Source organism: Manduca sexta, chromosome 27, assembly GCF_014839805.1.
Source record: "Manduca sexta isolate Smith_Timp_Sample1 chromosome 27, JHU_Msex_v1.0, whole genome shotgun sequence".
Taxonomy (NCBI): Eukaryota; Metazoa; Arthropoda; class Insecta; order Lepidoptera; family Sphingidae; genus Manduca; species Manduca sexta.
Window position 1 is genome coordinate 15974650 of NC_051141.1, and position 26013 is coordinate 16000662.

At 36.7% G+C, this 26013-nt stretch overlaps 1 protein-coding gene across 4 annotated transcripts in view; it reads left to right on the forward strand.

Annotated features, from left to right (window-relative positions):
• The window catches only part of LOC115439943 (protein phosphatase 1 regulatory subunit 12A), a 95609-nt gene extending 70217 nt beyond the window's left edge, over window positions 1–25392 (forward strand). For 2 of the 4 annotated variants that reach the window (XM_037443807.1, XM_037443808.1), the window contains 5 exons: window positions 17962–18117; window positions 18416–18427; window positions 19712–19795; window positions 20012–20110; window positions 22104–25392. In XM_037443807.1, the coding sequence (XP_037299704.1) occupies window positions 17962–18117; window positions 18416–18427; window positions 19712–19795; window positions 20012–20110 (351 nt within the window). In that variant the 3' untranslated portion in view covers window positions 22104–25392. The remainder of the gene's footprint in view (window positions 1–17961; window positions 18118–18415; window positions 18428–19711; window positions 19796–20011; window positions 20111–22103) is intronic. The other 2 variants (XM_037443804.1, XM_037443806.1) reach the window with 2 other exon arrangements.
• The last annotated feature ends 621 nt before the right edge of the window (window positions 25393–26013 follow it).

Here is a 26013-nt window from a genome sequence, read left to right on the forward strand (position 1 = left end):
CGTGTAATTGCTCACACTACGACGTTTTTACAACACCTGTTTGAGTTGTCCGGTAAATCCGCCATTTTGAAAATTGTCGCTGGCGTCATAGATCAGGTGTCGATTGTTGTATTCTGGTAGGCATTTTAGTCAAGTCGGGATTCATTAAATATTCGATTAGTTTGTGTTGTAAATATGGTATATGTTCTTAGTAATTAAATAAAGTTAGTAAAAAGATGTTATTGACATGAGTGTTTATTTCGGACTAAAGAGAAGTAACTATGGCAAACAAAATACAATTAGTTCTAAAAATAGAACATATAAAAATAATAAGTCACGACGAAGGTTACAATCTCCAACAGCCGCCCTTAATCGCAGTTGTGACAGAAACAAAACAAATAAAATAATTAAGTTTCTAAACCTAAGTTAACTACACATCGTTTGTGTGCTAGAGGTCCGAGGGCCTTCGTTAGTACATCAGCAGGCATATCGTTACTTTTTATATATTCTAACTTAACAATATTATTAGATACCTTTTCCCTAATAAAGTGAAACCTAGTATCTATATGCTTCGTCCTGCTGTGGTGTACAGGATTTCGAACAAGATTAATGGCACTTTGGCTGTCAGAAGCTAAGTTAACTGAACAAAGTATACCTGTTATCTCGTATATAAACCGACGTAAGTAACACGCTTCCTTCGTGGCAGACGCTAATGCCATATATTCTGACTCGGCCGAACTTAACGCAACAGTAGGTTGCTTCTTGGATTCCCATGATACTGGACCTCCACTTAACTTGTAAACATAACCGGTGTATGACCTTCTGTCGATTGGACAGTTTGCCCAGTCTGCGTCACAAAAACCCTTTAAAGGTTCTCTATTCTTCCTGTAAACCAATGAATAGTTTAGGGTACCTTTTAGGTATTGCAGAATCCTTTTAGCAGCATTCAGTGTTCTTTAGTAAAACACGTATTAAATTGACTTAAATAGCTCGTGGCGTAAGCGATGTCTGGTCGTGTGTTTACCGCTAGATACATGAGTCATCCTATTAAGTTTTGATAAGGATAAGACTCACCGACTTGACCATCCATTCTTTTTTCGATATTCTTTTTAATTAATGGGTATCCACGGCCTTACAATCCTTCATATTAAATTTTTCTAATATAGAAAGAATATAATTTCGCTGGTTCAACCTTATACTCTCGGAATCACTTTCAACTTGTAGTCCCAAATAACATTTCAGTATTCCGAGATCTTTTTAATGAAAAATATTTCGACAAATCATTCTTGACAGTGTCAAATGTCAAATCAGAATTAAAGAAGACTATTATGTCATCAACAAAGATTCCTAATATTACAAGTTCTTTACCAAAAGTTTAGTATACACACAAGGTTCGGAAGGAGTTCCTATGAAACCTATTTTAGAAAGCGTTTCATTTAACTTTTATTCCAAGCTCGCGGTGCCTGTTTAAGACCGTAAAGAGATTTCTTCAATAAACAAACTTTGTTTTCTTTACCCTTTTCAATAAAACCAAGAGGTTGCTCCATGAAAACTTCTCTTCTAAATCTCCGTTAAGGAAAGCTGTATCGACATCTAAGTGCTTCATTCTCAACTTCATATCTGCAGCTATCGCAAACAACGTGCGGAGGGAAGAATGACGAATCACTGGTGCGAACGTCTTCTTGTAGTCTACACTTTCAACTTGATGAAAACCTTTGACGACGAGTCTCGCTTTATACTTGATAATATTACCATAAGCATCCCTTTTAATTTTGTAAATCCATTTACATGGTATAACCTGTTTGTTAGGTCTATCTACTAAATTCCATGTATGGAGTTTCCTTAAGGAACTATACTCATCAACCATAGCATGTTGCCACTTATGAGCATCATCGGCATGAGTAGCTTCGTAATATGTCGTAGGTTCATTAGAATCTACCATTGACGTATTGTAAGCTTTATAAAAAATTGTTGCTTTTCTATCTCTGGAAGGGTATCTGCGCTCAGGGTGCGATTCCTGTTCCAAATTCGCTGTCACTTCTTCCACACTAGGCAGCCTTAAGTCACTGAGAGACTCTCGCTCTTCCAGAGTCACTGACTCTTTTGCACTTTCTAGATTTACTGGTAAAGTTGCTTCAGCCGCCGGGCTGATATTCTCATCACAGTCATAGAATTGACAGTCATGATCAAACTCAGAATCAATCTTTTGCTCATCAAATAACAATATAGATTCTGACTCTGCGACAGACTCAGATTGCTTCTGCTTTAGCGCTGTAAAGCAATTTTCAAAAAAGGTTGCATCTCTGGATATAATAACTTTTCGTGGGTTAGCAGGATCCCTAAAAATATAAGTGCCTGGATTTTCAGAATAACCGACGAAAATTGCTTCCTGTGCCTTGACATCTAATTTCTTCCTGTGACACGAAGGTATATGGACTAGAGCTCTACAACCAAATACTTTTAGATGGCTAAGATCACCTTTTCGTCCATACCATTTGTCATAAGGAATTTGTCCACCTAAGGCTCGATGAGGAGACCTATTCTTAAGGTAAATGGCAACTTGGAATGCATCTTCCCAGAATGCTTTCGGTAGTGAGCTTTCAGCTAGCAACGTTCTTGCCTTTTCTGTAACCGAACGATGGGTGCGTTCCGCTACTCCAACTTGCTGAGGACTATAAGGCGTCGTTGTTTGATGTTCTATACCTTTTGAAGCAAGATAATCAACAAACTCTTTATTCACGAACTCCTTACCTCCATCAGTCCTAATTGCTTTAATTGTTTTATCTAACTGATTTTCAACAAAACATTGAAACACACAAAATATATCTTTGACTTCTGTTTTAGAAGAAATAAAATAAGCAAACACTTTTCGCGTATAATCGTCTACTATTGTCAACATATATCTATTTCCTTGAAAAGAAGTTGTAGACACCGGTCCCATCAAATCCGTATGGATCCGTTCCAAGGGGAAGTAGCCCTATTAAACGCTAACCTTTTGAAAGGTTTTCTTGCTTGTTTACCTTCCACGCAAGCGATACAACTAGTTTTATCTACTCCTGTATACTTTATACCTACCTTGTGATTTTTCAGTTGGTTCATTCCTATACGACACAAATGTCCTAACCTCTTATGCCAAATTTGATAACTATCCTGACAGCCAGAGTGCACATCTTGTGTCAAAAAATTATCCGCCACATTCTCGCAAACATTTACAGTACCAACTAAAACGTACAGTCCACCACAGGGCGAGGCATGAGCAACAGATTCACCTGTAAAATTAAAAGTATCAGATTTATAAAAGTTACATCCATTTTTATCAAAACACAAATAAAACCCTTTTCAACAGTTTTATATACAGATAACAAACTAGCTTTCAAATCTGGTATATAAGCAACATCACTAATATTGTTGACCACGTTCTCGGGCGTGTTTATTGAAATATTTCCAATTCCGCAGCACTTAATCTGTTCTCCATTTGCGACAGTAACAGCACCTTGATTCTGTATCGAGATATTCTGAAACCAGTCCCGTCTAGAAGTCATGTGTCTAGTACAACCTGAATCCTGAAAATCCTGAACCTTTGCCATAGTTACTTCCCTTTTAGTCCGAAATAAACACTCATGTCAATAACATCTTTTACTAACTTTATTTAATTACTAAGAACATATACCATATTTACAACACGTTATCAGCACGAACGCTTAGTTCTTAGTTTTTTCACGTTATTTAGTAAAATAAAGTTGTATATATTTTTGTGTGACTAGGAAATAGTAATAGTCTGAAAATGTCACATGAATCTGGAGATGTTTCGAGTGTGAAAAATTCCCCTGCGTCGATCACATCTTTTCCATTTCCTTGTTTGAGGATAAAAGATGGATATCCGACTTGGAAGTTCAAGATGCGAAATTACCTTATCCATGAGGATTTATGGGAAACAATTAGTGGATACCGAGATGGAGACACAACCCCTGCCTCTAGAAGGTACGCAAAGACGCAAAGGCATTAGCAAAGATATGCTTATCAGTAGAAGGTGCAGCGATAACCCATATAAGATGTGCGAAAACTGCATCTGAGGCATGGACTTGTTTGCAAAAAGCCTTTGAAGATAAGGGAATAGGACGAAGATTATTTTTGGAGCGTAGACTGTACAGGTTGAGGTCTATCAGAGTTCAAAAATATTGAACTATATATTAACGCAGTTATGTCAACCGCACAGGATCTTGCGGATATTGATGTAGTCATAGAGGACAAGTCTATTGCTGCAATACTTTTGGGAGGTCTAACTCCAAGGTATGAACCTCTCATTATGGCTTTAGAAAATTGCAATGTAGACGTGACTAAAAGGGAAGTAACTATGGCAAACAAAATACAATTAGTTCTAAAATAGAACATATAAAAATAATAAGTCACGACGAAGGTTACAATCTCCAACAGTTTGTGCATGGGGAGAAAAATCTTTCTGTCGTTTAATGTTTTATTTTTATATAAATGGCACACCAAATGAAGCAAGTACCAAATAAATTACACTGCCAAATTATCCATATCTATGTATAACTTCGAGTTATTAACAAGATGCAGCAGTGGTTTATAGACAGCCGAGACAATGCGCTGCGGTTGTGGCGGAAATGGAACGGCGACAGTATGCGGTCGGCTGGGGGGTTCGGGCACGTCCCACTAGGCACGCAATTGACCCGCGGGCTATTGAATTTGCCCGGTGATGGACTTCGCTTTGTGCATGGCAATACCAAATGTGACTAGATGTCTACTCACTCGAGTACAGTTTACATTGACCGTAAAATGACGCTTGCGTATTTGTGTTTGGTGAAGGTGCTATATCTATCTCTATATCTTGGTATACATATTAAAAAAGTATACAAAAGCATCAACTTTTTAAAGTTTTATAAAAAATACTTCTTCTTAATATAACGTAGTTTTTTCAGTTATATCAGTTTTATCACAATTATTATTTTTATTGAAATAATTGAATTTCAGACTTATTACTAAGTAAATGTAATAGATCAAAAATTTAATATTATCTTACTCAGTCGGTTCAATAACAATATTTTGGGTAAAATTAAGACTGCCTCGGTGGTGTAGCTGTACTGCATGCGCGGTACGATAGCGCTCTGAGGTCCTGGGTTCCGAATCCCGGGTCCGGGCAAAGTGATATTTCGGTTTTTCTACTTAGTATCAGCCCGGAGTCTGAAATTGTAGCCCAATATGGCGATAGGCTCGCCCCCTATCATATCATGGGACGGAACACACTTGGCGAAAAGTGGGTGCCTTGGTTGCGCCATTGCTTATCCCTTCGGGGATAAATGCGTGATGATGTGTGTGTGTAAGTTAAAAAATCAGATATATACATTCGCGAATATGGGAAATTAAACATTCGTTACATCGCCTTAACACTCCGATATTATTGACCTAGTGTAAGTTATAAACAAATAATTGTTTTCATGTAATCTGATATTTAGTAAATCCGAATTTCAAAATAGTAATTTAAAATATTATTTTCTGAATATAAGTATACAAAGTTAAATTTCGTTCATTTCCCGTGAAAGCATTATAAAAGCCATAAGCTATTTCGATACATTTTATCACACATATTGTTCAAAATATAATATTTTCTCATTTTATATCACCATATAAAACCTCAAAACCTTGGAGCAACATTAAAAATCACAAGAAAGATGCGCCGTTTTAATGCCCTCTGCGATTGACGCACGTGAACAATACAGAATGTGTTTCAGGCGGCCATCACGGCTGCCGACGCGCTCTGTGACCAAGGGCTGCCATCTGATGTTTACCGGTCGACGTATCACTCACACCTCTATCAACTGATACCGTGATCACTTTGAGATCCATTATATTCTATACTGCGTTAATAAATTAAATCCGACGTCTAAACTCTACTAAAAATAAAAATAAAAATTATACGCGTTAAGTTATTAAAATTAAAGCAATGTAAACTTCTTACCAATTCGTATTATTTTGTATGCATGTTCCGTAGTTTTTTGGTGTCAGTGTCTAATTCAACAGGAACAAACATAATACGAAAACAATATTATTTTTAATAATTCTTGGGTTCAATTATTTCTATAGAATAATTTAACTCCGAGAGATTTCAGTGGATTGAGCAGTGATTAAGTAAGTGAGAAATGATGTAGGTACCGGTACCGGTACCGGTACCACTACCGTGTCCAACCTTATTGCCTATGAACGTATTCTATTTATGAGGTGGAAAGGTTTATTGCCTGTTTCCTGTCAGCATGCATTTTTAAATAGCCGTTTCGCTAGACATTTTACTGGAATGAGTCAATTTAAAAGCTTTAAAAAAACTGAAAATCTTTACAATTAAAGCTTTGTAATTTGCTTGTTAAAGGGTTTTATTCATAGGTTAGGTTTATTCATGGTTTTTGTGTATTGGTATATAGCGTTGATTGAGAATTTAAAACCTCGGAAAACACTTTCGTTTCCCCCTCATTATAAATTAGAATAAATAGCTTCTTTAATCTTCTAATACCCAAACCTTACTCCAAGTGTATTTTTCGCTTAATATAAATAAATCAAATTGCAACCTCAAATCCATTGTCCACCGCGATGTTCGCCACCGACCGTCATTTTCAAACAGGGCCACACCACGCTGCCCTGTCATCAGTTGCACAACTCATTAGGCGGGTCCACGCGCCCTTAACGCACACGCGTGGCCTTGCACACGAGCGTATAAATAAACGCCACTTGTCATAACCGCGTGAATCACCGTACGGCCCGTACAGGGGAAAATACGCCAACGATGACTGCGCCTTCTTCGAGACTCGTTGAAAAAGAAACGAAATGAAGATACTCTGGCAATGAATCATTGTAGGGAAGAGTGCTCTGTGTTTCTTTATAAACATGTGTTGCTTTAAATGATACGTTTACAGCGTATGTATAATGATTTCGAGATGTGCATTAAAGCTATAAATGATGTGTTGTTTTGAAGTTGTTATAGATTTTTATAATAAAAAATATGCCATAAGTTTTCTTTTGCACACGTGACAGAGATCGAAGTTTTGAACATTTAAGGATCTGAGAAACGAGCTTGAGCAGTAAATATTATTATTAGTTCACGTTGTGTTTAGAGTTTATAGTCAAAAGAAAGGATTGAATCGTCAAGTAAAACGATTCAGGCTACAACTTTTTGAAGTAACTGTATATGTAATTTAGTATAACAGATAGCATTATAAACCGTACGAGAATAGATATAATTACGACTACATACTTCACACGTAACTTGTTTAGTTCACAAGAAGTATGTTAAAAGCAGATATTCCAAACAATTCTCTATTCAGTGAAAAACAACAAACGTGTAAGAAAGTGCAAACAATGTACTGGCAATGTTGTTTGAAATTCTGAGAACGGTTTTCTTGTGCCTTATAGCAATGTGAAACGGACGTTTTTCATAATAAACTGGCATTAAGTAGACTATTGTGAGAGTACAATAAAAGGAGGAATCGTTGTGGTTAGTTGTTTTTTATCTTTTTCTACATAAAGCTAAACAGTTTGTTTCTTTCTTTAAACACTGAAGAAACTACCCAACAGATTTTCGATGAAATTTGGTATGGTTATGCTACGATATATAGTTTGACACCCTGGAAAGGACATTTTATATAGGGAAAAAATATAGCAGGCGGAGCCTCAAACAAAAAGTAGTTGTTAATGAGAATGATCGTAATTTAATCTTTTTTGTGATAGATAGTCATTGAACATATAATTTCACTATCATTGTCTTGTATTATTTTTTTAAATGTGTAGAATTGACTATTCGACACATAAAAAAAAAAAATAAGTTTATTCCGTTTTGTTTATGAAAATATGTGAATGTTATAATCTGCGTGATATCCGAAACTCATATGAAGAGTGACTATATTTTCTATATACAAAGTATTTATCTTCCTCCTGTATTCGAAGAAAGTGCTTATGAATTCGTAATATGCAAACGCGTCAAATCCTTATGTAACACGATTTTTGGAATTTATCATATTTGTAGGATTCCTCCCACAACCTTAATTCTCAACGTATATCCCAAAGATGATTATACACACGAACCACAACAACAAATTAAGTGGTTTACGGAGATTAATATAACAGCTCATAATATTTGTAATAGCAAATTTGTGAGAAAATTTCCACTTTAAGCTCATCAGGCGTTTCGCGCGTTAGGCGTTGCGCACACAGTCTACCAGTCGCTAACAATTTCCTTAACATGGTTCTGCCAAATGTAATATGAAGACCTTTATTGAGAAGGTGGCATTTATTATTGAGCGTATTGATTAAATATCATTGGCCAAATTATTGATTAATATTAACTTGGAACGAAAGAGAAAGAATTAGCAAATGTATCTACCTGAGACCAATTTATGAATGTTATTTTAATTTAACTATGTAAGTGCGAGATAGCGAATGTTTTACATACCTATAATAGACATGTGCATTAGACGTTATTGTATTATATAAGTATTTTCAGTGTAGGATGTATACGTTGTTGGTGTGTGCTTAATAAATAAAATAAAATGAAACTATTTGTGCTTATAAAAACATAACAGTCGCCGACACAAACTCTTATTCTTTAAATGCGAACGATAAAATGTCGATATAAAATCGAGAGTTTGTGTCATGCCTAAACCTGGCACTTGCCGGTGTCCATCTAAAATTATATCTTACGGCTCTTGAACCGCGCCCGTCATGCAAATAACTAACATCGCGGCCTGTTTGACTTAGAGATAGCATTCGAAAGCCACCCCGCAATCAGGACGGGTGATAACAATTTTGAGCTTGAGATATTGTAAAGAGCATTCATAATAATATGTTTGCAGCGACATCCAGGAATTCTCATTTATGTAAATTCAAATGTGGTGGTTTAAACAAATGCGGTGTCACAATAATTATAAGCCGGCACGTGCCCGTGTTTGTCTAATTTATCACTAAAGTATATTATGAAGATGAAAGAAATATATGATTTCTTATGTTTACGCGAATGTTAGACATTGAAATAAAAACTAAAAACTATTTAAACGGATTTTATCGCGGTTTTTTATATTATTATTTTCTCCCTTTATATTATTATTTGTTTTTATTTCAAGAAATATATGGTTAACATAATATCAAACAGGTACAAATTTTATAACTATTCATTCTGTATTTTCTATAAAAACATGCTCCATAATGCAATTTGTAATCCCCATGAGCATACAATTGTCTCTTACGAATTAAAACGTTTATAGTGTGATTATAAATAAATTCAAACGGACACACAAAACCGGACACGGTCACTTCAAACATTACAAGGTAATTTATAATTATATTATATAAATCAGCACACTTCCTACTTGCGACACTAACAGCGTCCAGAAAATTTATAAACACAAGAAATTTCGGCGTACAGGCCATTGTTTAAAAAGCGTTTAATAAATTAAACACCAGAGACAATATTGGCTATAATCCAGGATTTAAAAATGTCTAGTAAATCGTCGCCGGGACACGTCGGTGATAAGTGGGGCGGTATCATCCACCTAACTCATCTAAACAGCAATTAAAATAAATAAAAACCGCCGAGAAATAACAATAAATGTTGAGTGTATTTTGTTTTAAGAAATGCCTTTGTTCCTATTCCTGTAGACGCAACGGTGGCATTGCTAATTGAGCGAATCTCATTTCCGTTTATTAAAATGTACTGAGCAAATGAAAAATATTTTTCATTATGCTTCATTAAAAAGAATAATAATGTAGATATAAATGGCGACGCAAGAGATAAGTAGTTTTTATTCTAAAGCCAGACGGCGTCTGTTGAGAAAGGAATTAGTCTGTATTACGTCGGGACTTGTTTGATGTCATGATAAACTTCAACCTTGTTCCACAGTAATAAATTATAATATTAAATGGTACCAATAGTGATATTAGTAATTAGGATGGTGTATTCTGTATAAGTTAAGCATTCTTTAAAATAAATGTACAGTAATTAATTTCAGTTGGCTCAAATTACGTTTATATTTATTTCGCTTCATGTAATTTGGTCATAATTGATGGCCGAATAACGTTTGACTGGTAAAAATATGTTCAATATACGTCTTGTCACGCGTAGTTCCTCTGACGCATAACACCAACATAAAATGAAAAACCAAGGACGAGTTCCAAGAGAGAACATTATTCAAATGTAAAGCTCGATTCATACGCATGTGTATATTCTATTTGAATTTCGAGCATAGTTGGTTTGATGGATTGCGGTGATTTTAGATATTTGGCATGAGAAAGGCTCCGTTGCATTATTGGAATGGTAATAGCAGAAGAAACAATAAAGTGAAATGGAAATGGCTAATATATAGTAGTATTGGCGCGGTAATGAACTAAGCGTTATTAAATGTTAACTAATTGCTTATAGGAGTACAGAAAGTGGATGACATCAGGTTCACACTGTATTGAACAAAGAAAATGTTTTGCCCTGAAATATTAAAAGGAGTCTTGAGTTTATTTTGTTCTTACGGTTTCGAGTTTAGACTATCACTTTTGTCATACGCGCCGTGATTTTTCAAAAAGTTTAACACGTCTTCTGGCTGACACACTTTTAAATAATATAAAAAAGAAATGATTACATGGAGCAAGCCTATTAATGTAATACGACAATATAATTGCTACGTCAGCGGAAGCTGGAAAACTGTCATATGGAAGAGACAAGCGCGTCCGCGTCGTAAATTTACATTATTTTATACGATATTAAAATTGCGAAATAATATAGTGGTGTTATTTTAGTTTTACATCCGAGATTGACGTAATATATTTGCCTGATCATTAATGTAACTCATCTTTCATTGTGCATTGAGCGTGTGAGGAAGTGGGTTCGATTTTTTTATTTTACGTGTTGGTATGATTTACAAAGTCGACATATGGATACGACGGTTGAGCAGTGTTTATATTATTACTCTTAATGTACTGGACGATTACTCTATATTCATGAAATATTAATAGATAATACTCAACATCTTTATCAGTTAAAATGTGAATGTAATTCACTGTTCAAATAGGTTTTTCAACAAAAAAAACCTAAAACGAACCACTAAAAATCCGGGCCGGTCATTAATTAGCCGAAACTGTCGATCACTCCAGACAAAATGTGACGGCTCCGTCCGCGCCCTGATTCTAGGTTATACACCCTAACAAACAAGACCTGTCGCACATCAAAGACGAAATCTAATTTTATGTGATGAAAGTCATATTCTACGTCGTACATACATCGTCGCCTAAGTAACAACTCGTCTATTTTAGTTAGTTTCAATGTAGTATCGATGGCATGACGGTTTTGTGATATTTTTTAGGTTTCTTGGCATATTTCAAAGGGATGTAGAATTTTGTTATTGGTTAGTTTTACTACCGTTTTTGAAGAAAATCGAACACCCATGTTCGTGTGTTCAAATTATTTTATGCATGTGTCGAACATTCATATTACTGGCACATGATACTTTGTTAGATAAAAATTTCTCGTTTATCTAAAACTGCCCTTCAAAAAGGAAACTTAAATAAACGGTTAATAATAAGCACGTGACTGTTAACTGCATTATTCATTTCCGATTCAGTACACGCTGTTATATTTCGAGCTGATGTCAAAACATGAAAGACGCATGTCTAAATAAAGATCATTCAGTTTCCACAGCGATCTAAATCTGTCTCAAACATGATAGATGTTAAAACCATCGCCGCTTCACACACGGATAACACCTACACGAAACTATGGTTAGCTTGTTGCGTATATTTCACACGATTTAGTTAGTAATATTATGACCTGTTATTATATTTTAATGTACTTTGTGTTGATTAATTAGGACTGCATAGGTATTGTCATGTTAGTGACAATAGTTCTGAGAGAGCATATACTGCTGATATCTTTGCGCCCCTGCCGTTCATTTAAATTGCCTCACGAATAATTCTATTATTCCGAATATATTTGAAATTAAGTTGGAGCTACTGTAAAATTGTTTTCTCGTATCGGCGCTCGGTACGGGAAGACCATGAAGCCCCGGGCGAGGTAAAACAAATCAAACTCAAATACAAGAGAAACAACTCTCCGGAAATCTGAGATAGTGTTCCATTTCCGTTTGCCGGTAACATCAATACGCCACAGAAGCCGTGCAGTATTCATTTTCATAGTTTAAACAAGTTCTTAGTTGGGACTTTTGCAAAGGATGAGTTTTGAAATACTGTGAAACCAAATAATATTTGAGAGTACGGACGCTACAAATTGGATTTCTTGGGAAAATTGCAGGCGATAGTAAGTTGAAAACCAATCAACCGTGACGATGAGTTGTTTATGGGTTGTAAGGATTCGGTGCAATTACTCGTGAGAAGAGATTTCCACTTTTTCTACAGAGGTAAGAACAAAATTAAAAATACCTAACTAAATGTCTGTGAAATACATCTGAAACAAAGCAATATCACATGCAAAAATTGTAGCCTGTAATACATTTTACCGGCGCTGTTTTACAGAGTATAAGCGTGGTCACGTCCCGCTGTGATTACCTACTTCTTGTTTCTCGTCTTATATGTTGTACCTATAAGTCGGGAAATCGTTATTATTACCGCATATCTTCTGAAACTATTTATTATTTTGTTTGGGTTTTAGTTAATGGAGTTTGATTTGCGTTTTTACTGCTTTTCCCATATGATCATATTTTATTTGATTATTTGTTTTGATGGTTCTTTTAAAATATTGTGTGTCTTGTAACGTGAAATTTTATTTAGCTAAAAGGGTAGTGTAAAGAATGACCGATGACTACGAAAAAAAGTTATACTCAATAGCTATGTGCCAATATGTTTGAATTAATGTGACTACCTATGGGACAACATTATGAAGCAGATATAATTCAATTTGCGTTACTAATCGGTAGTTTCGGCGAACAATAGCCCATTATTAGGTATTGAAATGTTATTATTCCGACCACTGCTGTTGATGGCGCCACCGCCATATGGCCTGGTAACATTATATACGTAAGCTTCAGCGGGTTTTAGGAATTAAATTACCTAACAGGGTTTTAGATGAGTCGAAAGGACTACCCACAGGACTACATTCTCAAAGATATTTGTAGGCGTGTAAATAGCATCACTTTAGTGTATGTTAATAATAAATTGATGCTTGAAGGTCAGTGAAAAAATAATTATTGGTTCTATGTGTCATAATGATCACTATCATCTACCGAAGCATTCCAACGTACTCAGCTAATGAACTTTTAAATTTTGCAATAGTGGCACGATTTATATGTGCTTTGTCAACGTTCACAATGTGGGACGGTCGCGACAGTGTTGTCGACGTCGGATCGCTCGCCCACAAAATGCGACGCGACCGACGCGCGGCCCGTGCTTATAAATTTATGTATTCGACAGGAATTAAAGGAAAAGCTTAAACGGGTCATGTTGCTAAATTGTTTTAATAAAATAAATACATTTTTATTGTGATCCATTTTTGCGTACTAGATTTCCAGTTTCGCGTGCCAGTTTACACTCTACATAATAAACAAAGTGTTTTGTTATAACAGAATCTGGAACAGAATCCGCACCTATAGCACGACAACCGCGATGGCCAGTTCGGATTCCAGTCAAGCAATCGTATATTAGCACGATACAAACAACTCAGAATTTGGGTCACCGCTTTTCGAAACGGACACGCGTAAACTTGAAAATAGATTTTATATTTAGAGATAACAAAAAGCGTAACACATCTCGTTCATTGGCGCGTGGCGCGTACATTAAATACGTTTTCTCATGAATTGTTTCTATACATTAAATAGGTTTTCTCATGAATTGTTTCTATAATTATTGTAGTTTTATTTCGGCGATTACGTAGTAGGTGATATAATTCGCTAGTGTACCTTATTTATTTCAGATATTATATATACATGATATTGTTTATGGAAGTATAGGTATATTTAGAGTGGGCGCGTGCGTACCTGTGCCGCGGGTGGTGCGCGTGTCCCGGCCGCTCCGCGCCCCGCCGCCCAGCGGTGATGGGTCCCGGTAACGGATTGACGGGGCGCATCTACGGTAGCAGGGGATCGGAATCTGTATTTGCGCGGCGTCCTTGGGGCGAGGCGGTGGCGCGGTGGTGCGCCGGGCGACGCTCCCGCGCTACCGCGCCGCCGCGCCGCAGTCACAGGTGGTGCCGGCGGCCGCGGCTCGAGCGCGCTTGCTCTCGCTACTCTCAGTGCGTCACCGGTGTCTCGCACGCGCGATCCTCTCGCCTCGCCGCCTCCGCTAGTGCAATATTTTCAATCGAACTACTACTCGAGAAAGCTTTCAGTGTATTTTCGCCGGACGCAGCGCTCGCGCGTATATTCTTTTTGTTCATGAGTGAAATGTGATCGAAAATGAGTCGAAAGCAAGATAGGTACTCGACGCGGCCGAGGAGTTTGACGACTCACTATGGCTCGTCTCCGAGCATGCTGGGCTCCGTGCTCGGCGGGCAGTACAGCCCATACGCGAACAATTACTCGAACTATACTCCAAGCACGTACAGAAACTACAACCCTTACAGTGTGGGACTGGGCCGGCCCGCTTCCAATCTCGGCATCTACGGAGGCACCAGCTCAGGCTACGGTGGTGTGTACCTGAGTGGTGCTACATTAGGCTCTCTCAATTTGATGACTCCAGTGCTAAAAAAGTTGGACAAAAAGTTATTAGCGAGTCAAAAGAACTTTAAACCTAAAGCCGTGCCGCCTGCGAAAGTGGTGCAGGAGGCGCCCCCAGAGATCACCCCGGAGCCTCCTGCAGAGGCGCCTCCGCTACGACCCGAGAGAAAATCGCGCTCAAATAAAGTGGGAAACCTAGACAAAGAGCGGTCGCGATCTCTTAATTCGCTCGATACTGTCGGTGGGATGGGATCGCGCTCCCTCAGCCTCACCTCGGTGGCTTCGGATGGATACTGTGTATGTATTTCGTATGACAACTTATATTTTATCACAATATTCGCATTGAGATGGAATCTTACGAATGGTCGTGTAAATAAATAAGATCAAAGTTTGCTTTCTACACACCGGTGTATTTTCAAACGAACGCGTTAAATCTGATTTCTCGAATAAACATGTATTAGAGGTAAACATTTTCACAATGTTACGTGTTATAAACATTCAAGATAGTAATCGTGTTGCGAGCAAGAAACGATAATCTGAGATTATGTTTTGGGAATGATTACGATGTACGATAAGCTCGATTTTGTTGTCATCTTTGGTAGAATTGTTTACTTACTCACATGAGTTGTGTTCTGAATAATAGGCAACAATCAAAAAATGTAAAGATAGTCAATCTATGTAGATGTCTCTTAATAAGTGGGAAATTTATCTTTTGACATGACAAATATTATTTCGTAGTTGCTGATTTTGTAAAGTACATATTTATTGTTTTTGGCACAATTTGTTCATTTTAATTAGGCGCAAGCTAAACGTTAGTGTCACTGATATAACTAATATTCGTCATTGGATTATTATGAGTAGTAACTCTTTTTTTTTTAAATTATAACTGTAAATAGTTTAAGAGATTAGCTCCATTGGTTTAGTGTCTGTGAGACGTTAATACGAAGGTCCCGGGTTCCATCTGCTTCGGATCAAGCAACTCCCAATGTGGCTTTTCATCATTATCTCACAATTAAATCCTCGAGAGAATGACTGCATTAGCCAGCAGTTAAACAAAAATATCTCGTATCCATTTTTCAAAGAAGTTAAGAAAATGTGTTGCGATATGCGGCGTATTCCATTTAAAATGGAATAAAGTGTAATGAAGCAGTTTGTGCACTTTTCCGGATGGGGTCTGTGTCTTTAGCTAAGAACTTCTTCCGTGTACTCACTGACTTGATAATTATGGCTCTTTTAAAAATGTTTCTCGGAATTCTCGAACGGACAAGACCCCTTCTACGGAAAGACCCCTTCCCCCCGCCCCTTTCCACGCTTTCGCTTATTGGTTTGCTTGGATACGTATGTATACCCTGCAATATATGCACATGTAATTACTGTGTAATAATGATACGTGTAATTATTTGCACACATCGCTATCATGACGATTTGGTTAATTACGTATTCCTTAATATTATATCCTTAAGGAATAATTAATTAAAATACAGATACATTTTCTGACAGTCACATTTGCAGTCTTCAACGTCATTATGAATCTTTATTGTATACAACATTTAATGTCTTTGGTCAGTTCTCACTTCTATATATTTGCCACTGCAAATTCTGTTTCATCCAAATCTATTTATCGGTTTTATATGCGGTGATTGGTAACAGGTAGCGAAACATTTTGCTCGCGGCTTCAACTACAAAAATAATTTAAACAGTTTTCATACGCACAAAGTTTTTGTTACAATCATATCGATAGGTTAGAAACGCGCAGACTATTTACATACAGACATTATTTTTCATTAGCATCTTCCGCATGTGTAGCCTAAACCACTTACTAAAGTCATCACAATCTGATAATTGGTTTAGATGGGACACAGACATACGATAAAAATCATTTAACGTATAATCTAGATACTTATATTTTCTATCTGCACTTGATCTCGTCCCAAATAAATATCATAACACGAAAGCAGAAGTACCTGTTGGACTGGTCGCCAGTGATACCCACAAGACAAGTGTCACCTGGTGTTATGTTACCAGACACTTGCAACTGGAATATGTTATCTCATAAGATAGCTAGGAAACGGTGTTTAACTATTCCACACGTAATTGGGTATATCAGGATCCCTAACACGAATTTACGCGTTATACTATCGTTAACGTTATAGTTTTGTTTAAGTTAATTTTTGTATGAATATTTTACTAGCGCCCTTTAGTGTATTCGGAACTAAAATACTACAATGTGAACGTGTGTGCGTGTAAATTTCTAATAGTAAATCGTGTAATCATAGAGAAGCATATGTTAAGACGTATGGAAAACGGCAGCACGTGTCTTTTTTGAGTAGTGGTATCGTCTAACTAATAGGTACTAAACACGTTAACTTACTCGATACATGTACTATACTACAGTGCGTAAATTCCTGCCAAGGGTATTACGTATATACAGTACGAGGGTACTGTAGAGTTTCATCAAAGTCGGAGGATGCATTATTAAAACTTGACGTTGCATTCAGCTTTAATTAACGTGTAGCCAACGGAAATATTTTCTTTGCGCTCAAAGATGCAACGACGGGAATTTAGAATTTTAAAAATAATTGTTTTAATTAACCAACTGTAAAGAAGAGAGGTTATTTATACTTCGTATCCTTGTTTGTGCAGCCATAATATTATAAACGGTGGTCCGATTTTAATGATTTATTTTTGCATTGGATTTCGTATAGCTTCGGAATAGTCCCATTTAATGATACTGGTAGAGGACCTTAGACTTCGAAGATGCAGAAGGAACTCCTTAAAATCAATCAGGATTATGATGATTTTTTTGTGTTGCGTTCAGTATGACATCAACATATTAAAAATATCGTTTGACCTTGTACATCGAAGATGCACCAACTCCTCGAAATAAAACAGGATAAGAAAGATTCTGAGTATCAAATATAGCTTTGGTATCGCAGTGGTTGTCCCGAAAATTCGCTGCTGATGAGATATACACTAATTCGAAATTAATATAATTGACATTAATAATTGGGTAAAGGATAATATAACTTCCTAATCCTAACAGTGTTTTATTATTAACACTATATTGAATTTATTTTTGAAAACTGCACAGAGCTGGAGAGAAAACCCGATCGTTTGGGACAAACATATTTTTTTTACATCGGACGATATTTTTATGTTTTTTAAAAATAAATCATCCAGCTATGGTGCCTAAGAAATACTAATTATATATGAACTCCATCAGATGTCACAGAAACATTGGCAACTGCTATCCAACAGGTTACCCCCCCCCCCCCCATCTCATAAACGTATTCCATATACGATAGCATGTGCTGATTCCTCATCTCCATTCCAGTCGGGCAGCGAGCGCACAGAGGAGTCTGAAGATCGGGACTACAAGACGCTATACGAGGCGTCCGCAAGCGAGGTGCGCCGCCTACGCGCACTCCTCGCCACCTCCGAGCAGCAGCTGCGTGAGGCGCGCGCCACCATCACCAGGCTCACACAAGTGGTATGACAACGCAATACCATCTAATGACATGGATGGATTTATTTGACACATTTGACGTGAAGAATTTTATTGCTGTTGCTTCTTAAAGTCCGCCGTCGACTTAGCAGAATCAAAGCACGCGGAAACGCTAGCATTTATTTTGTATGTTGGTTCGGCTCTGCTTGCCTCTTCGATGCCGATTATTGAGACCTGTAGGCTGTTCTAGTTAATAATTTGAAATCGGGTAGTTCAATTCTATACAAAAATGAATTTGTTTGTGCACTCTCCACGGCAATTATAAACACTTGAATATTTGCAGGATGATGATGGTGTATGTAATTGTAAGAATTTACGATTATATTTAAGGCGGTAGAGACGTTGTAGAGTGATGGTCAATACAGTTTTTTGGTGGTGGTGGTGGAGGTGTGATGGTATTCGGTTAAGGGATTGATATTTAGTGGTATTTAGTGCTGTTAAAACTTTGTATGGGGATATTGATAGGAAGACAACAAAATATTAGCTCTGTGTTATTGTATTTAATTTCATAAAATTTCATCATTCCTTTCATTCGAATTCGGGTATGATAGAAAGTCTTTGTTACGTTCAGTAATGTATCTGATTCATAATTAAAAAGAAACACGCTAAACTGCTCGTATTTTTAAATATATTCAAATTATTAATACTATTAAACATGTTACAGTCAAATGGTGTAGTTAGATGTTACGTGAAATTACTAGATATGAACTCGGGATGGGTTTTCGATAAACCGGAGCAATAAAAATAAAACACAAGCAAAAATTATTGGATTGTTTAATATTTACATTTTTTCTACATATTCGTGGAAATAATCAATTATTCCCGTAATATCTCTGCTTTCATCGCTGCATAGGCTAAACAATCATATCCTACCTTAACATTTTTATCACTAATGGATAAACATTCTTAAATATTTAATTTCCAAATTTTCTTTGTTTTGCATTTTGATATTGACTCTCCCTTGTACGTCCTAGCTTTTAACCACGATCTTATTTCACATCATATTACTCATGTAATCACGAAAAATACGTCACGCTTTATCCATCATCGGCAGCGTTTCAGTTTCATCATCCATTTTTTATTCATCATACTTTTCAAAAGTTGTTTACGCAATTTTTGCATCATTGCTGAGCGCTAGATTTTTCACCAAATGTCTTATTGTACATATCACACGCGTCACTACACACTCTATTTCAAATATTCGACTAATCTCCGCCCACGGTGCAACACTAATTGTGTTCGAGACAGTCGACAGATTGGCTCGCGAGTCACACACCTGGATGTATTTACTGCCAAATTTCATACGCGCTGCCTGTGCGACGGTTCACGGAAACCGCTGCACGAAGCTCTGCGAATGTGCCTCACAGCGATGTGCCGAATGTTGCGTTTGAAATGTTGCTCTTGTTTATTGGAACAAGAATTGTACAAAAAAGTGTCGCTTCAAATTTTATTGTTGGGTCAAGTAGCTATGCGAATTTTTAGGATTGTTGATTTTTATTCCATGTTATGGCGTATTTATAATTGTCATAATTTGTACATGATTTTCAGGGAATTACATTGAAATAATTTTTGTTCTCAGAATCAGAATTCATTATCTGAAATAGAGAAACGAGAGAAGAGGGCCATGGAGAGGAAACTATCCGAAATGGAGGAGGAACTAAAGGTGACATTTATTACTATTCACTAGTCTTTAATAACGGACACAGCACCCTTCCCACACGACACATTATATATATTTGCAAATACATATATTTAGACAGTTAAATAAAAACTCAGACATGTAACCGTTGAGCTTGTTTGATAGTAAACAATATGGCGGACTTCAAGATGGCGCCGTCCTCCGCCGCAAGTTATATAATGTCATGTTGATGTTTTATAGCAATTGCAAAAACTAAAAGCCGAGAACGAAAGGCTGAGGGCTGAGAATCGTGCCCTAACGCGGGTCGTGAGCAAACTGACCAACTCTGCCGCCAAATAGGTAAATGTGTACGTTTGTTGAGCGCCCGCGACTGGCCACTGACGACGCAGTGCCGCGCGCCCGCCTCAGCGCCGATCGTTGCTCTCTCGCTTGATTTGAAGTGTTTTTTTTTTGTTGCAATTAACAACCCCGTGCTATTATACATAGCTTACATTGTGAGTGCAAGCTATAGATTTTAATAAACAAAATAAAAACTGTAAATATTACATACATCATCTTGTAGCACCGTTACCATGCTTGCACGTATTGGTATATTTATAATCGAGTCATTTATTTCAAGAAGTGTAAATCGCATACTGTTTTAATTTTTTAATGTTTAGTGATTATTAAAAAAAAATCTATAATTATTTATTTACTTAATTATGCTGTAAAATGGCTAGATGATAGTAGCAAGCGAGTGGGTCCGATCAGCCGGGGCGGATGTCGGGCACGGCGTCCGTACCTGTCGCGCCCCCCACAATAATCTTCATTAACAGTGTGTTGGCGAGCATGTTTTTATACGTGTCTAACTTGCGCTCGGTACGTCCGCACTTATGTGCGCGCGTGCACTGCGTACGGGCGATTTTCACGTTGTGTTTTATCTGATGTAAAGCTACGAAAGTAACTAATGGCAATCACAAATTTAGATGATATATTTACATATCCCACGAAGAGTTGTTATTGTATTGCTTTGTATTAGGCGTCCCGGTTTATCCCGGCTTATTCCCCAAGGTTACATACTTTGGTCATTATAGATTTTTTAAATTTATTTGACTTACTTCCATATAGTTGTGGTATATACAGTTGTATGAGGAGAGAAGTAAATGTATAAAAATGCTTTAGATGGTAAAAATTGGCATTTGAACAAGTAATTTGGAGCCTGTATGAAACACAACGTGCGCATAAGGTTGGCTAGCGTGTGTTGCATGACATGTCCGTTACAGCTACAACAAGTCTGAATCAATCGGAAACGTCCATTATATCATTAAACAAATACCATTCACATACAAAAAATCAAATAATGACTCAAATACACATGCACACAAGACATTATTATAAACAATGGGAACGATCGAACAATATATGCTGAAGGCTTTTGGAGGTATGGAAGTATCCTAACATACACAGCGTTGCGCTCCTTGTACATATTGTGATATAGCTTTTAGTATTTTACATATACGACTAAGGTAAATTTATTTGGAACGTAGGAATAAAACTGAAGCCACACCGTATACACGTATATGACCACAGGATCATATAATTCATATAAATATATACATTTATAACATGCATACAAGAAAGTATCTAAAATTTACCTCGGTCGTATCTGTAACATTGCTATATTTTGAGATTGCGACGTTTATAGTTCAGAGTGTGGCGCGTTTTCTTGCGCGACACGAATATAGTTTTCAAATTAGTATTTGTTGGTTTTCTTACCCTCCCCTTGTGTCTAGATTTTGAAATACGTTCTAGATATTATAGTTATCGTGTGTGTTCGTTTGCACAGATTAGTTAGAAACGGTCTTTAAAATATTTTTATATTTCACGTGTCATTTTTGTACTATCAAAACTTTGATGTTCTCTTACGTTAATGAACATAATATACACTTTCCATTTACGCACTGATCGTGTGACCAGTGTTTTAAAAATTCTCTATTTTCTCATTTATCTTGTTTTAATTGTTATTACACTTTCCTTGTTATTATTTTCTTACAATACAAATGCCGTGCCGCAGCGGTTCTCGTCTACATGCCAGCTAATGTTTTACTGTTCACCTACTTTCATCCGTTCCAAGTTCAATTTGCATGTTATGGCAATGTATGGTAAAGCAAAGTGAATAATTGGCTGGCACAGTATGTTTTGACATCGGTAGGTATAACTTGCATCACATCGTTACATTAACGCTGGCCTGCGCTGTATACATATCGCTCGCATCGGCGCACGTACGTAACCATGTCGTGCAAGCGTACACGTGTCCGAGGCCCGTGCTGACTGTCGAATGTTCACGTTTCAGTACCAGCAAGCGCTGCAGGCCGAGAACCAGCGGCTGAAGGACGAAAACGGGGCGTTGATCCGAGTAATCAGCAAACTGTCCAAGTGAAATGTTTGCACCACACGTTATATTTGTATACAATAAAATATGTTTCCTAAACAGATTGCAATGTTAAAATAGCTTGTACCTTTAGAACAGTGAGGAACCTTGTTCGTGGCATTGCGATACCTATCACAATCTTATAATGTGTTAAGAGACGTAGCAGCGGCTTTGTGCAGGGACAACGTACGTTATTTATTGGTATCTACTGTCTACGGTCCCCGCCTCGTGTTAAACTATTTATTTTATCGGCGACGCATTCGTACGATTTGTAGTGAATAAAATTTAAATTATTCGAAGCGAATGAGATCTAATATGATAATGATTGCAGTACAAAATCCGTATATAACGATACGTACAATACGATGTAATTGATTCAATTTGTTTCGTCGCACATGTAGCATGTGCGTTAGATTACGTCTTGAAATGAGGTTCCTGTCGCTACACACGTGCACGTCAGGACAAACGCACAAATCCGCCATTTTGAATTGAACCGTTTGACATATTCATATTATTCATTTTCCATTATTATAATTTTGATTTGATGTTTATATTTGGAGGATTTTTGCGTTTGGTCCCGAAGAATGCGCTAGTCTTTATGATATTAGTTCTTTTTATACCTTTTGCCATGCTTTTTAGTAGAGATACGTGGACGAGCGGTGACGCGACGTCGCATGTTGGTCACAAACACGGCCTATCCAACCGCACACAGGTCCGTAGTATTAGAGCTACTAATGTTGTAGTCCATGGGCTATTAATAGCATCGAACAATGTATTTTTTATAAAATTGATATCGAAATTATTAGGAAGGTACATATATTATTTTGAATTGGACATATCTCATTGTTTAATAATTGTTGACTAGAGTGGGTTTACGGTTATAAGTACATCGCAGAACTGATGTAGACTTCTGCCAGTAATGTTTTGTTGTCAGTTTGTTACAACATCGGGTCCCGTCGAATGACGCTCGCTGTAGACGCACTCCGCACATCCGACGTATAATTCGTTTTTCCTTACCTGCGTTTTGCTGTTAACAAACATTATGGAAAAAAAATAATTATAATAATAAAATATGAATTGCTTTGTACATAATATTTTTATTTAATATTTTCATGACATACTATTTGACATGATCTATTGACATCATTTTATTGAATATATCTTCCTACTGTGGAACAGGTAAGAAAAAATGAATTTTAATGAATTATAGCAAGTAACGTATAAATTTGTAAGCATGTACGGAACTTTATATACGGAATTGATCGGTATGTAAAGTTCGCAGATGTTCTTATTGCGTTTCCTTGTTTCTTTTTACATTATGTTTTGTATAGAATTAGATTTATATTGCGACCACACCGTTTATTTAACGTGCCTTTAACATTTTCTTATTATAAAATGTTAGTAAGTATTATGTACTTATATAATCGTCCTACTGTACTTAGCGACGTGCAACATTGTCATCGAGCAGCGAATGTAGTCAGCGGGCAGATGATGAATGGTCGAGCATCGAACCGTACGCTACGCGTTGTTATACGGCCGATGTAACGAGCCGGGTAGCCGCGCGCACCGCCCGCGCCACTCACAATGCACAAACCGTCCGCCCGCACTTTGTTTTCGACCTTATGTGACGGGTACAGGAATTAAACTCAATTATATATACATTTTTCACATTATTTTATAATGTAAACAAACGAACGAAACTGCTATTGTACTACGCTATTGTTTTTAAACTATATACAGCTGTAAAATTGGGAATATCCTAGGTATAACTAATTTCTCGAGATTTTCATTTTAGTGACGACCATTTTGTAAACCTGTACCCTTCATATACAAACATATATTATATAGTATGAATTGTGTTTATAAATATAAAAATCATGTTGCTCTCGAAGTATCTTTTTGTGTTGATATTTTGATTTGTATTCCTAAAATGATTTAAGTGTAAAGTAGGTTAGTTTTATAGTGAACCTGTAGTGGGTCTGTTTGCCCGCCATTATGATTGGTTAGTTTTATGTGTCGCAGGGATTTTGCGATGTTGAGTCTCGTCGACGTTAGTGTTACACTGAATACACGAACAATTAATTATACAGTATACCGCTTCCATATGAAATATTGATAACTCCGCGCCATTCCCCTTACACGCGAACCGTTTGCGGAATCTTTGCGACAAGTATATCTCAAATAACTAATATATACACATTATATACTGGTATTATGTATAGATTTTGTTAAGCATTAGTCGAAGAGGGATTGGAATGTGATACATATATCGATTTTGTACGCCACTCATGACTATGTGTTATGGATTAAGATTGTTTGTAACAGTTATAAGTAGACTGTTTTTTGTTGAAAAAAAAAGAATTATATCTGGGGCCACGTTGGTGCGTCGAAATGTTATATTGCCTATACATAATGTTTGTCTTGTTTACGGTGAGCGTTATGATGAGCGCCTCACGCCGACGTGTGGAACCGCGCTTTTCTGAAGCCCATTATCATTCTAGAGTTGGTGTTGCGGTGCGTTATCGTAGGCCGTCCGTTCGGGGCAAATATTGATTACGACTAGTCGTTTGTTAGCAGTGAGCATACGTGAGAGTGCGTACCATCATCACACCTGTTGTCTCACACCACGTAGCGCCTACTGCTAACACTGTAACTATATAGAGACATGTCTGTCGATGAAAAAAATGTAATATTTAAATTTATTTCACAATGTAATATGATAATTATCAATGACGCTACGTTAACATTGCATGATATATAAATATAATATAATTGTTGTCTTCGGTTGACTAAGTTCACAAAAGTTGTATGGATTTCCAATTGTTTATGGTGTAGCTAAATAGCACACGCGTTTACCGGTTGGGCTCGGGCGAGCAGTGTTGACAGCTTCACATTGAATGTTTATATTATTGTTGTCATCGCGTGGCATGCATCTGTCGTCGAATACGTCATCAGTCGTACGTTTGCTATTTAGTTGAACCGATGAAAATATATTCTCAGGGGAAAATTTATTGTTGTATAAATTAAGAGGTAGCACTTTGTTTATGTGATTGAATAAGATGTCGAATGATCTTCGGAATTATTGCTGTAGTGAATTAATACGTACGCTTTTATTTTATGTAGCGTTTCGAAAATATCATTTTTTTTTGTTCATGAAAGTTTTTATTTATTTCAAGAGATAAGAGTTGAATAAAACACATTTCTTCATTAATTTATTTTTTATTTGTTTTTATTTTCCTTTATTTTGGCGTGCCTTTTTGTAGCTGCTAGCTGGCGAATGTTGATTTTATGGATATACGACAGATCAGTCAGATACTTAACGCGCAGTAGTGCGGTACGATCATCATATATTTGTCGATATCGATAAAATTAATATTTTTTTATTTATATTTTGCAATTTTTAGATTTTTAATGCTTTGTGCGATTGTTAATTTTTGATTAGTTGGACATACCAAAGGATTGGGCTTCCAACTCGTGTAATATATTGATGTACTGGTAATACGATGTTATTGTGTGCACCGTCTGCCGTTTGACTTTGACGATGTTTTATGATGTCGACCTACTTAGCGTTAGATTAGTAATATCTTCGTGACCGAAGATAGTTTACATTTAAGAGAAGTCTAAGCAACGTGGTGTAAAAATTTCATATTATAATAGTCAGATACCATGTTATGTGAATTCTCAATAAATGACTAAGTCTGCAGGCATTGTGTATAAATGGGATTGAGTGAATACTGTTCGATATCATTGCACGTATTGATCTTTCTAGAAAGCATAGCGAATATTTGTAAAAGATCATCGCAGTAGCGAATTTAATTGCAGTTTCAAGATA